This window comes from Myodes glareolus, chromosome 26 (genome assembly GCF_982192425.1).
Source record: "Myodes glareolus chromosome 26, mMyoGla1.1, whole genome shotgun sequence".
In the NCBI taxonomy this organism is placed as follows: Eukaryota; Metazoa; Chordata; class Mammalia; order Rodentia; family Cricetidae; genus Myodes; species Myodes glareolus.
In genome coordinates, this window is record NC_142051.1 from 4,799,309 (window position 1) to 4,812,031 (window position 12,723).

General features: G+C 44.7%; 1 protein-coding gene across 1 annotated transcript in view; it reads right to left on the bottom strand.

Moving 5' to 3' along the window:
* Positions 1–485: 485 nt before the first annotated feature.
* Msrb3 (methionine sulfoxide reductase B3) overlaps positions 486–12,723 on the bottom strand; it is a 122,841-nt gene continuing 110,603 nt past the window's right edge. The window contains exons 6-7 of the mRNA XM_087902201.1: positions 11,497–11,594; positions 486–3,653 (exon numbers count right to left, since the gene is read on the bottom strand). Of these exons, the coding sequence (XP_087758327.1) occupies positions 3,483–3,653; positions 11,497–11,594 (269 nt within the window). The 3' untranslated portion in view covers positions 486–3,482. The remainder of the gene's footprint in view (positions 3,654–11,496; positions 11,595–12,723) is intronic.

Sequence of the window (12,723 nt, forward strand, 5' to 3'; positions counted from 1 at the left end):
TATGTGGATTGGTGACTGTACTGGTGAGTTTTATGTCAACTTGACCTAAGTTAGAGTCATTTGGGAAGAGGGACTATGGTGTAGTCACTGCTAGTAGGGAGTCCACTGTGGTCACTGCTAGTAGGGAGTCCACTGTGGTCACTGATAGTAGGGAGTCCACTGTGGTCACTGATAGTAGGGAGTCCACTGTGGTCACTGATAGTAGGGAGTCCACTGTGGTCACTGCTAGTAGGGGAGTCAAGGTGGGCCGTCATGCTAGAAAGTAGCAGTCTTCAGGAATGGGGGCTGGAGAGACGGCTCAGAGGTTCAGAGCACTGGCTGCTGTTCCAGAGGGCCTGAGTTCAATTTTCAGCACCCACATGGTGGCTCACAACCACCTATAACGAGGTCTAGTGCCCTCTTCCGGCATGTAGGTATATGTGCTGGCAGCACATTGTATACAAAATAAATAAATAAACAAACAAACAAAAAGAAGTCTTCAGAAATTCAAGAAGAGAGACTTTTTTTATAAAGAAACTTTATCATCTAGTTTCTGTATACAACAAATATAGGAAAAGGAGGTTTCATGTCACTTTTCAAAAGTTTCAAACTATTGAGAGAAAAGTTGTTAAAAAGCCTTCTAAGTCAAGAGTCATACACAACCTTCAAAACAAATGGTGCTAATTCTTGTCGCTCTTCATATCGAAAGCAAGACATTTTAGACAACATGGGAGGCTTTGTTCCAATCATTATGCCATTTGTATTGAGATCTTTAAATACACAGAAGTGAAAAGTTTAAGAGCACAGAATACAATTGGTATTGCTGCCTCCTTCTGGTCTCCTCGGCATCCTCATGTGGACACACTCCCTGCCTACCAGCAAATCTCTGGTTGCTCAATGGTGTAGTTGGAGCCAGAGATGCAGACAGGGAAGTCTGTGCATCCCGTGTTAAGTGGCAGACCTCCCACAGATCACACACACACCTCACCATATTGCCACAGTTCCCTGCATAGTTCCTCCAAAAGTAAATCTGGCACTGACAGCTGACATTATTGCTCACTGGTACTTTAGCAATATATTTCTTTAACATAAGACAGAAAAATACTGAAATTTGATACCACTTAGGTTCAAAAAGCAGTCTGGGATTAAACTGTATGCGCACATCTTTCTTTCTTTCTTTCTTTCTTTCTTTCTTTCTTTCTTTCTTTCTTCCTTCCTTCCTTTCTTCCTTCCGTCCGTCCATCTGTCCGTCCTTCCTTCCTTTCTTTCTTTCTTTCAATGGATATTATATATTTTTAAAAGTTGGTGCTGGAAAAGGCTGGCTTTTATTAAAAACAAAACAATAACAGTTAGAAAGCAAAGTTCTTATTATTACGGGGTGTGTGTGTGTGTGTGTGTGTGTGTGTGTGTGTGTGTGTGTGTAATGCTCTAGTACTATAAAAATGAAGGAAGAGTAACAACCCAGAGTCTCTGGGGAGGAAGGAATTCCTCATTTATCTTCTTTGTCTACTCCAACACTGTGGCTCATATCCAAGGAACCCTGGGGAGGCCACCACACAGATGGGAGTGGACAGAAACGGCTGTGTATGTATCTGAAGGATGAATGTTAAGATGTGTCAATGCCATGTGAGACCCATGCCTGTCCTTAGTCACCCTATATGGGATCCTGATTGGTGTTGGAAAGACTCTCACTGTAGTCTGGATTGCTTTGTCTTCTATCCCCCTCTTGTTTCTAGAGAAGAGCGAAGTCCATCAAGTCCAGAGAAGTCCTGGGCTTGGGGTGATGTTCAGGTCACTTTTCTGTGTGTCCATGTTAAGAGCATAAACTTCTCTAGAACTGTGTGACCATGAAGACTCACCAGGATGCCAGGATCTCCAGGGGGTACCCAGAGAAGCACAGAAGTTTCCGGACATGGTGATTTCATGTTTCCTTGACCCAGCTTTTCATACTTACTTCCCTCTGTGTCTAGGACTGTCATATCTCCCTTCTCATTGTCTTTAGTGCTTATGAGGAAAGATGCTGGTCTTCATAAAAATTTAGAAACTTAAGTATTAAAGGCGAATTTCAGGATCAGCATTCAAAGTCACGATGCTTATTTGTGAGATATCACCTTTGCTCGTCCCTGTAAAAACCTCAGGCAACCATGCAGAGCCTCTCTAAGCAAAACCTGCCATACTGCTATAAGAAAAGAGTCTGGGTTTTGGTTCATCTGTTTCCACAGCAACCAACTGAGTCCACTTCTGCTTCTTCCCATTGCGAATGCCTGCTCTATGGCTGTTGACACAATTAAACCAGATCAGTGTGACTTTACAATACTGATCTTAATTGTATAGCAATATAGTAATTTTGCCCTGAGAATATTGATATATTTTATAAATATATGAGTCCTATTGTGTACATGAAGCTATAGGCACAATGAGGCTAAATGGCTTGTCCTTTGTACACACAGTGAAGTGTGGAACTTGGGCCTGACTATTCTGTCTCAATGCCCAACATCTTCCCACAGCCTCCTGATGCTATGTAGAAGTTTGGTTTAGGTGTGGTACCTGTAAGATCCTATTGACCGTTTTGAACGGCATGGGGTTATTTAGTCCTCAAGACTTTAAGAACACTTGGTCTTTTACGATCTTTCTCTTTTCTACCACCTCGATGAAGTATGTTGTCCCTAATATTTTATTTTGCACTGGGGAATCTTCCAAAATGCTCACCCAGATGTAGGTCTCATGAAGGGTGGAGAAAAACGCTTATACAAAGGCAACAGGCAAGCATCCTTTGTGAGCTTTGAGCAAAAACAGGGGGCAGCACTTTACAGTTGTCTTACATTCCTCTATTTTCAAAGGAAGATCATACAAAATAAAGACTGCCCACTAGGTAATGTTTACATCTCTGCAGCAACCCTCAGAACCCCCTCAGATCTGGCAACAATCTAACATAAGGAACAACTTTAGACCTTCACACCCTTTTAGCGAGAAAAACACCTTAGCTCAGACTTTCCACAGAGTCTAGGAATCTAAGACATCCTTCCATCTTTATCATAAGGCCACGTGTCTGGATGCCCTGCCCTTTCCAGCTCTGCTCTCTGCCCCTGAGCACCAGGAAATCTCTGGTTTCTCCTTAGAAGACCAAACAGCCTCCACCGCTTAGTAAGAAGGGGTGAACCCACATCAAAACTAAAGGAAGTTATATGCTGAAAGAAAACAATGCCAAGGCTGCTCAGAAGCTTATGAAGAAGCTCCACAAAGTCATCTCCATTTGCAAGACATACACACAGTTCATGATCTAGTCACAACAGCAGAATACATGGGTAGACAGAACTCCTGTCAAGACAGAGAGAGAGAAAGAGAGAGAGAGAGAGAGAGAGAGAGAGAGAGAGAGAGAACAATTTCAATAACATAAATTGCCCTTATAGCTTCTGAAAAAATAACTCTGTTAAGATGAGCCATTTTTGGTTTTTCAATCAGCTGTGCACTAAGGCCCTTTGTTCCCACCAGTCTCCCGGATTCTACAGCTCTGCTCTGTCTGTCGATGCTGGGCTGCCGCTAGCTCTGCCGCTGCCTCCTTCTGCCTCACTGCTGTCTGTGGGAGTGAAAGACAAGGAGGCCGAATTGATGCAGTATCTTTTGCCGGTCGGACGAGGTCCATCATCGAAAATGTGTCCAAGATGAGCACCACACTGTAAGAGAAAAGGGATGTTGAAGGCAGACACATGCACAGAACAGGCTCTAGGGGAATGCATGCTAAGCAGTCCGAGTGGATGGCTGATCTGTGCAGAAATTATGGGAAAGCATCCTGGACCATTTCTATTCTGACTGTCGATAGCTGCCGAGATGGTTTCAGACAAGCTTTGTACCACATGCCGAGAATAAAACACACTGGAATTGTGTGTATGAGAAATCATTAGGAGCCGCTGCGTGTTGTGACCTGTGAACTCTCTCAGCCAGCTGGAAAACAACCGCAGTAATTTTTGAATTGAATTGACCCTTGATCTCCCCTTGTAAGAAACAAGAATGAAATCTCTTCCCTCTGGCATGACTTTTGGCTTTGGATGGGTGGGTTTCAGATATGCAGATGTCCACTGTAAGAGATACTGTTTAACTGGCCATGACAGAGCTGATGGTTGTTTTCATGGGCAGTAAAACTTAACATCAGCACTAGATGTTCTTGGAACCCAATGAAGCAGTGGCAAGACTCAGGAGATTTATATCATGGTCACCAAAGCTTCCAATGTAGCAAGTGGAAAGTTCCCAGCCAACACAATTGCTTTTTCCTAGCTTCTAATAGGTGGATTGATGCAATGGCTTCCCACCCACCCCCAAATGAACTAAAGATACAGAAAAGAAACAGGCTATTTATCAAAACACCAAGAAAAGAGAAAGGCAGAAGGAAGGACTGTTGTATGTTTAGTTTAAAAGACTGGATGCAGTGATTGGAAGCTGTGGTAGGATTCAGTGGTTATATCAGTGTTGGATGCTGTGGTTAGATGCTGTGGTTAGATGCAGTGGTTGGATACAGTGGTTGGATGCTGTGACTGGATGATGTGGTTAGATGCTGTGGTTAGATGCTGTGGTTGGATACAGTGGTTGGATGCTGTGACTGGATGCTGTGGTTAGATGCTGTGGTTAGATGCTGTGGTTGGATACAGTGGTTGGATGCTGTGGTTGGATACAGTGGTTGGATGCTGTGGTTGGATACAGTGGTTGGATGCTGTGGTTAGATGCAGTGGTTGGATACAGTGGTTGGATGCTGTGACTGGATGATGTGACTGGATGCTGTGGTTGGATGCTGTGACTGGATGCTGTGGTTAGATGCAGTGGTTGGATACAGTGGTTGGATGCTGTGACTGGATGATGTGACTGGATGCTGTGGTTGGATGCTGTGACTGGATGCTGTGGTTAGATGCAGTGGTTGGATGCTGTGGTTGGATACAGTAGTTGGATGCTGTGATTGGATGCTGTGGTTGGATGCTGTGGTTAGATGCAGTGGTTAGATATACTGGTTGGATGCTGTGGTTGGATACAGTGGTTGGATGCTGTGGTTGGATACAGTGGTTGGATGCTGTGGTTAGATGCTGTGGTTAGATGCAGTGGTTGGATACAGTGGTTGGCTGCTGTGACTGGATGATGTGGTTAGATGCAGTGGTTAGATGCAGTGGTTGGATGCTGTGACTGGATGCTGTGGTTAGATGCAGTGGTTGGATACAGTGGTTGGATGCTGTGGTTGGATGCTGTGGTTAGATGCAGTGCTAGATGCAGTGGTTGGATGCTGTGGTTGGATGCTGTGGTTAGATGCAGTGCTAGATGCAGTGGTTGGATGCTGTGGTTGGATGCTGTGGTTAGATGCAGTGCTAGATGCAGTGGTTGGATACAGTGGTTGGATGCTGTGACTGGATGCTGTGGTTAGATGCAGTGCTAGATGCAGTTGTTGGACCAGTTTCTCCACAAAGGCTAGCTACTACATAAATGCCGTGCTATTTTGAAGCTGAGTAGAGCTCTAGATGGTGATAATGTACCATATGCGCACATCTCCCACTTCTCAGCAGGAACAGAGGAGATAGACGGAGGGATCAGTGTACTACCTTCAACAGGCTTTGGAAACACAGAACTCACCATGCAGCAAAGAAACCAATGGCTGGATTCAATGATTTCCACTAACGTCTTAAATTGGTAACTATGGAGTTCCTGTTACATGCCAGGCACAGGTCCTACATTCTGGAGATTCAGGCAACAATCCCTAGCCCCTAAGCACTTATCTGTCAGTAGGAGATACCGACAATAAACAAGAAAACCAGCGACCCATAAAGTGTGGCCAGTAGAAATCGGCTAAGAAGAGAAGACAGAGGAAAGAGAAAATATCAAGGTATTGGGAAGCCTCCTTGGTGGCTTTGGAAACATAAGTGAAGGAAGTGGCCAAGGGAGGAAAGAGTGACAATTTAGGTAAATGTTTGATGGGAAGGGCTTATAGATGGCTTATTCTATTCTGCTCATTGAGCTGCTTATAAAACACTTACAAATTAAGAAGGGTGTATGAATTCACACGGAGCGGGGGTTGAGTTGCAGTGGGGACGATGAGACAGAAATGATCGGGGATGCTCTTGCAACAGAAACACCTGGACTCCCGGTTTGACCTCTGAAGGTGCTAAGCTCAATACAAAAGGGTCCTCTGGTTACTATTAAACAGCCAGCACCCATAGCAGCTTTGGCTTCACGGTACTTCCGTGCTAAAGGTGCAGCCTTATATTGCTAAAAACATATTGTGTCAGTTTATTAAAGAACTAAAAATGAACCCCAAACTGATTTGATCAATTGCCTGGAAAATAGGACACAGGCCTAAAAAACAAATCTTACATTATTTTTATCACATTCTATGCAGGTTTAAGAAATATCAAAGATGACAGCTCAGATTGCTTTTCCTTTCTATAAACAACTGTGACCAAATATTCAGGGATCAGCAGCTAAGATACACCAGGAAACCTTCATATGCTTGCCCTGTGAACATAGAAAAACACCTATTTCTATCTGGCACAGCATTCACGGAGCAGGCCACCAGGAACTAGTATTCCCAGTGACTGCACACAGCGACTGATTTCATGTGTACATCAGGTACTTTAATCACTCAGCATCTGAGAGGGGAAGCTTGCATATAAAAGCCAGGGGTGGGGTGTATGTGCATGTGTGCGTGCATATGTGCGTGTGTGCACATCATGTTATTGAGTTGTTGAGAGAACACAGCTTGCTGATCAAAATAAACGATGCTGCTCCCATTCATTAATTGTCCTGTGAGCATGCTTCCCTATCAGAAAAGTGTGATAAGGATAGGCAGGAAGCCAGTTAGAAGTTACGTGGTCTTCACTTCCTACACCATTTGTTGTTTTGGAAAATGACAGTAATTCAATCTGTTGAACTAAGTTGATTTTCAATATGTCCTTTTATTTGCTAATTAGGAACAAGTCTGGGTTAGTCAGAAAGGGAAGTTCACTTCAAAATGTATTCCTGACACAAGTAAAGGAAAAAGAGAAAAAGCGTCATTCGGAGAGAACAGCTGTCTGCAAGCACACGACAGAGGCGATGTCATGGTGTCTACCACAGACGCTCTAGAGCAGTGGTTCTCAACCTGAGGGTCACAACCCTTATGGGGTTGCAGACCAGATATCCTGTATATCAGATATGCATGTTCTGATTCATAACAGTAGCAAAAGTAGTTATGAAGTAGCAACAAAAACAATTTTATGTTTGGGGTCAGCACCACATGAGGAGCTGTTTCAAGTGTGGCAGCATTAGGAAGGTGAGACCCGCTGCAGGGAAGCCTGCTCGGGAGGTCACAAACAGTAGCACAGGTGTCCATGTCTATCTCTGCCACCACATCGGTGCCTACCTTCCAAACTTCCCAAGCAGCCTTCCTCTCAGGTTTACAGGTCTGGGCTCAAGGGTACACCAGACAAAGGGAGTGAGCGCACATGGAGCCCATTCCCTCCAGCGTCTAGCCTGGCTAGAGGCCGGGATGATGGATGGGGGTCGTCAGTGACGCGCTGTTTCCTTAGATGCCTGTGAGTTCTGCCCCCTGGCCCAGTCAATTGGCAGTGTGCTGGGCTCACTCAGCACACCTGGTAGTAACTGAAGCAAACTGACTGCCTGATGAGGAAATCTCTGAACCCTGCTGTTAGTGATTTCGTCCGGGATGGAATCTCTAGTGTGTGCTTCAGGGTTCTCTTTCGGGAAACACTGCACCTGAGTGCCCTGGTCTTTATTCCAAAGATGCGCACGAAAACAGTTCAAAGGGGAAAACCAAGTGCCATGGGAGTCCCTCCTTAGGCTTCCAGTCCCGAGTGCTCAGGGAGGGAGCCTGCAGAGCCCACGGAGAACCCGACTGCAGGGATCACCCATGGCCTGAGAAACACAAAGACTGTGTCCCCATGGCGGCGGCACAGATGGATTTCCCACTGTCCCGGAGGCCTTTCTCCCTGCTGGCCGCTCTGTCAGTTTCTTCGAAGCGTCTGATCTGCAGCATGAAGCACTTTCAAAGCCAGGCTTTACATGTGGGCACGAAGGGAAAGAGAAAAGAGTTTCCAAGAGAAAAGCAATTTACTTTGCCATTTAGTAGTTCCCTCCTGCCGTGCCTTGGGACACCTGTGTGTAAGTAGGGGCCCCGCTTCTCTGTGCTTGCAGTATTAATCTTTTGTCAAGGAAATGCTGTGCAGTCACCAGGTTAGTATTACAATTTTACTGGAAGATCAGGGAAGAGAGATGGGCTGTGGGTGTGAAGCCCCACCGTGACACACAGGTGTCTTTCAGCAGCAGCGATATAGGATCTGTTATCTGCTGGAGATTAATAATGCTTGCAGTTTTACTAGAACGTTGCTTAACTTTTGAAACATTCTTCATATTTGTGGACAATCACCTTTCTGTTGATTTGGTTAATGAGATAAGTTAATAATGATCTAAAACAAATTTAAAGGACTCTCTGATAGGCTCCAACAGTGACGGCAGCAGTAACAGAGACTATAACTTCAGTAAACTTGGATTTGATGGTTTCCTTCAAGATTATTACACAAAGTGAAGTCATTCATTAGGTTTCCACTCACTCCAGAAGTAAAATTCTGACCTGAATTCTTTTCTGTTATCGCCAGGAGACCCTGACTTGGCTGGACCATCCATCACTAACCTTGAAAGATTTCCTCTTTGACCGTCCTGAAGCGCCTGGCAGTGCTGCTGACCAGCAGGGGTTGGGGAGACTGGGCCAGAGACCTACTCCTAGAGCCTCTGACCTAGAGAGAAGCAGTGTCTCCCTCTGCTGCAGGGCAGAGTCAGACAGTCTGGAGATAGACGTGGAGGAGGTGGACGTGAAGTGTGCTCTCCCTATGACAACAGGGGGAGACTGTGGCCTTTGCCACAGGGCCAAGCGCTGGACACCTTTTGTGAGAATGAACCCATTTTGAAATAGTTTCTTTGATCATCTCAGGACACCTTCATGAAGGCCTTTCCTTAGTGACTGCCGATGCTATCTCTCCTAGCACAGGAGGAAGTCCAGTTCAACCCTGAATTGCAGGAATTAGACACAAACATCAGAAATTAGGGATTTGAGTTAATATTGCCTGACTCTGTTTCCTTGTCTAGAAAACTTAGAATTAAAGATGTGTTATGAGCAACTTTAAAGCAGTTTTTACAAAGGGGGGCACCTGAGGCTGGTGAAATGGCTCATTTGTTACAGGCATTTGCCACCAAGCCACAGGGGAATCTGGGTGCGGTCCCTGGAATCCACACACTGAAAGGAGAGAAGTGACTTCTGCAATTGCTCTCTGACCCCACACACAGGCTGCGGTGTACGTATGGGGAGGGGGTGCATGCATGCATACACACATATATGAGAGGCAATAGCCTTAAGAGATGTTTACTAGTTACTATGTACCTACACCTCAAGTTAGAATACCATCCTTCCTAGAACATTACCTTTTGTCTAAAATTTTAGATTCTTCAATAGATAATCTCAGTTGACTCCTGAACAGTTGGTGTGGGAGGTCCTTCTGTCTATGTGTTGATTTTATTGGTTAATGAATAAAGAAACTGCCTTGGCCTGTTGATAGGACAGAACTTAGGTAGGCGGGAAAAACTGGACTGAATGCTGGGAGAAAGAAGGCAGAGAGAGAGAGAGAGAGAGAGAGAGAGAGAGAGAGAGAGAGAAGCCATGGAGCCGCCAGAGACAGACATGCCAAAACTTTAGCCAGTAAGCCACGTGGCAATACACAGATTAATAGAAATGGGTTAAATTAAGATGTAAGAGTTAGCCAATAAGAAGTTAGAGCTAATGGGACAAGCAGTGATTTAATTAATACGGTTTGTTTGTGATTATTTTCAGTCTAAGCTAGCCAAGCAGCCAGGAATCAGCAAGCTGCTTCCTCCAACAGACAGTTATTACATTTTCAATCATAATTCAATCTAATGAAAAACTGAATCAGAGTAAAGCAAATGCTGGGGAATCGTGGAGTTATTAAACATCTCTCCAACTTGACCCTTTGTAGTGTCTCATCTCCCTGCCACACACCCTTCTTCAATAGAGTGTTCTGGAGTCAGATTACCTAAATGCAAATCTCAGCTCTGCTATTAGGGCTACACAACTTTACCAAATGAGGAGAATAAGGTTACTGTGAGCATTAACCAGGAGACCATTAGAAGATGACATTGTGTAGGCAATGCTCAGTGCAATTAAATTAGAGTTCATGGGCATCAAGGCCAGCATGACAGAAGTTCCACTATCATGCTTAGACCTATAGCTCAGAGTTGGGCAAGCTGAAAACATGAGTTAAAGAAATGACGACAAGCTTTTCAAGGGAGAAAGGTCTTCACATGGAAGATAGTATGCTTGAAAACCTTATCGTTTAACTAAAAACAAATTCTGCATGTATTGAAATTCTCAAAGAACAAATTTAGTAATAAAACAAAAACTAGGAATTCATCAGATGGTCAAGTTTGAACAAATATTCTTCCCTTTTGACAGTAAAAACACCACCCACTCTCTAAGAATCTTGGAACTGCTGAAGGTGAGAAACCGGATAAAGGACAGGCAGAAGAGTCCCAAGGGAAGCCCGCACGGTGCTCACTGTGCCCTGCAGCCACCCAACAGTACCTCTCTTCATTCAATCTGTACAAAAATATCTTCCAACAAAACACTCTTGGGTACCAGTAAATGCTAGTACCACGATCCTCAGAGCTCTTCTGTCACTAATTGGGGCAGACATAAACTGAGTACTTTCTGTAGAGCATGGCATGGCTCTTTCTCTGCATGGGCATATCAGCCATGTCTCTTGGGTAGCCACAAAATATCAGTAAGTTACAGTCTCTCCGTGCATTAACTATTTTCACTACCCCCTCAAACACATTTTCACTTTCTTCCTTAGAAGTAGCATTGATTTGGGTACAGAAGAATGGGGCAGAACTAAATAGAGCATCCTTAGAAATAAGGCCAAATACAGACACTAGCAGAAACACGCAAAGAGCTGCCTCAGATTGGGCTCCCCTTTAACTAGCCTTGAACTAGCCTACCGCTACTACTACCTCCACTTCAGGTGACTTCTCTCCAACCTCTCCCCAGGAAAAGCCATGTCTGAGATCTTCACAGACTGTGTTTGGATCACAGCCATTAAAGATATTATGAGTAAAGATTGGGTAATAGAACTGTGGAGGCCAAGCTATCATTACATCATATGCAAGGCTATATAATGAAATCACCATATGTCCCCAAGATGCTCCGTTCACTACCACAGTAGATCAAATGAAAACATTCCCCCTACCAATCAATAACTGTTTAATATCGTTGAAGCCAACGACTGACACTGTGTTAGTCTTGCTAAACATATAAAGATGGAGGTATCGTTCAGACTTTAAAAAGGATCCAGTATGTTTGTCTGTCCCTCTTTTGAACAGTCCCTTGGCCTTGTCATTACATGTAAGTACGAAGAGGACCCTCGAAAGTGTTTGCAGGACAGAGCGAGCCCCCTATTGGGGACACAGGTGGGGTCAACTCACCTGAGAGCAGCTTGTCTCCACTCTGTGCATCCCATAGGAAAAATCGTCCGTGAACTCGATGACCTCAGAGCTGATTACGTCATGAAAGGAAGGCCAACCTGGGGTAGAACAGGTGCATGGGCCAAAAGGGAGGAGACAAAACCTTGCGTTAGATTTGAGTCTCAAGGTCAATGAAGCAAACGAGGCAAAGCCTCAAGTTGTGACTAATGCTGGGCTTCTTCAGCCTGGAAGAAAGGGTCAAAGCCACAAAGTACAATTGCATAGAAGTTTAAGCCTTTCCTCACACTGAGGCAACAGCTGAGCTGGGCTAGCGTGTACTTCCTGAGACCGCCTTGAATCAGTCGATAGTTTCTGAGACTATTCCAAGACTTGAGAAAACTCTGTTATCACTTCCTCTTGACTTCAGAGTCACGAGGCACGACTGAGAAGCACTATTAATCTTCCTTTCGGCATTTTCCAAAACAACCAATTGATTTGGGTAACTTTTCCAACTATTTCACACTTCTTTAGAAAATCATGTCTTTTCAATTCTCAGCTTTATATGGTTAAAAAAAAAAGGATGATCACCCTATTAACTGTCTGCACCTAATTTCCTTCCTGGTCTAGTGTATCAGGCACAGAGCATGTACCTGTGGGTGAACGCCTTGCTCACTTCCTAGGAAAAGCTGCGAGAGCAGATGCCCAGGCATCTAGACAGAGCGCTGTTTCTCACAGAGCATCCCTCCAGCTCCCATGCAGTCTATCAGTGTTTTAGAGTCACACTCTAAGAAACTCTTGGTGAGTAGACCACACTTTGGATACACTTTGGATTTGCTTGGTTTTGTTTTTGCAATGTTTCTTCCAAAGACGCCCGAGCTCCTGAAGGCTGCTGAGGACAGAGGTGCCAGACTGGGAGCTGCTGGCACAGCTATGGTTTTCTCTCATTTGTTCCCACAGAAAGGAAGTGCCACTTAAAGCGGTGCGCACTTTACTACACGGAAAGAAAATGGTGTGCACACTCCAACAACAGGATTTACACTTTCAAACAATTAGTTCCTTGCCAAGTTCTCCTCAGAAACTTGTCTAAGCTCCCCACTCCACAGAGCACAGGCTGCTTTACAATCACAGCTAAACTTCCCAGCAGGCCCTAAAGCACTCCTGGTTCCTTCAGAGAGCTCAGGACTCCTATGCAGCAGGGAAGCCTCACCCTGAACACAGCTCCGCTCTTCTGAGACTCCACTGCTGTAA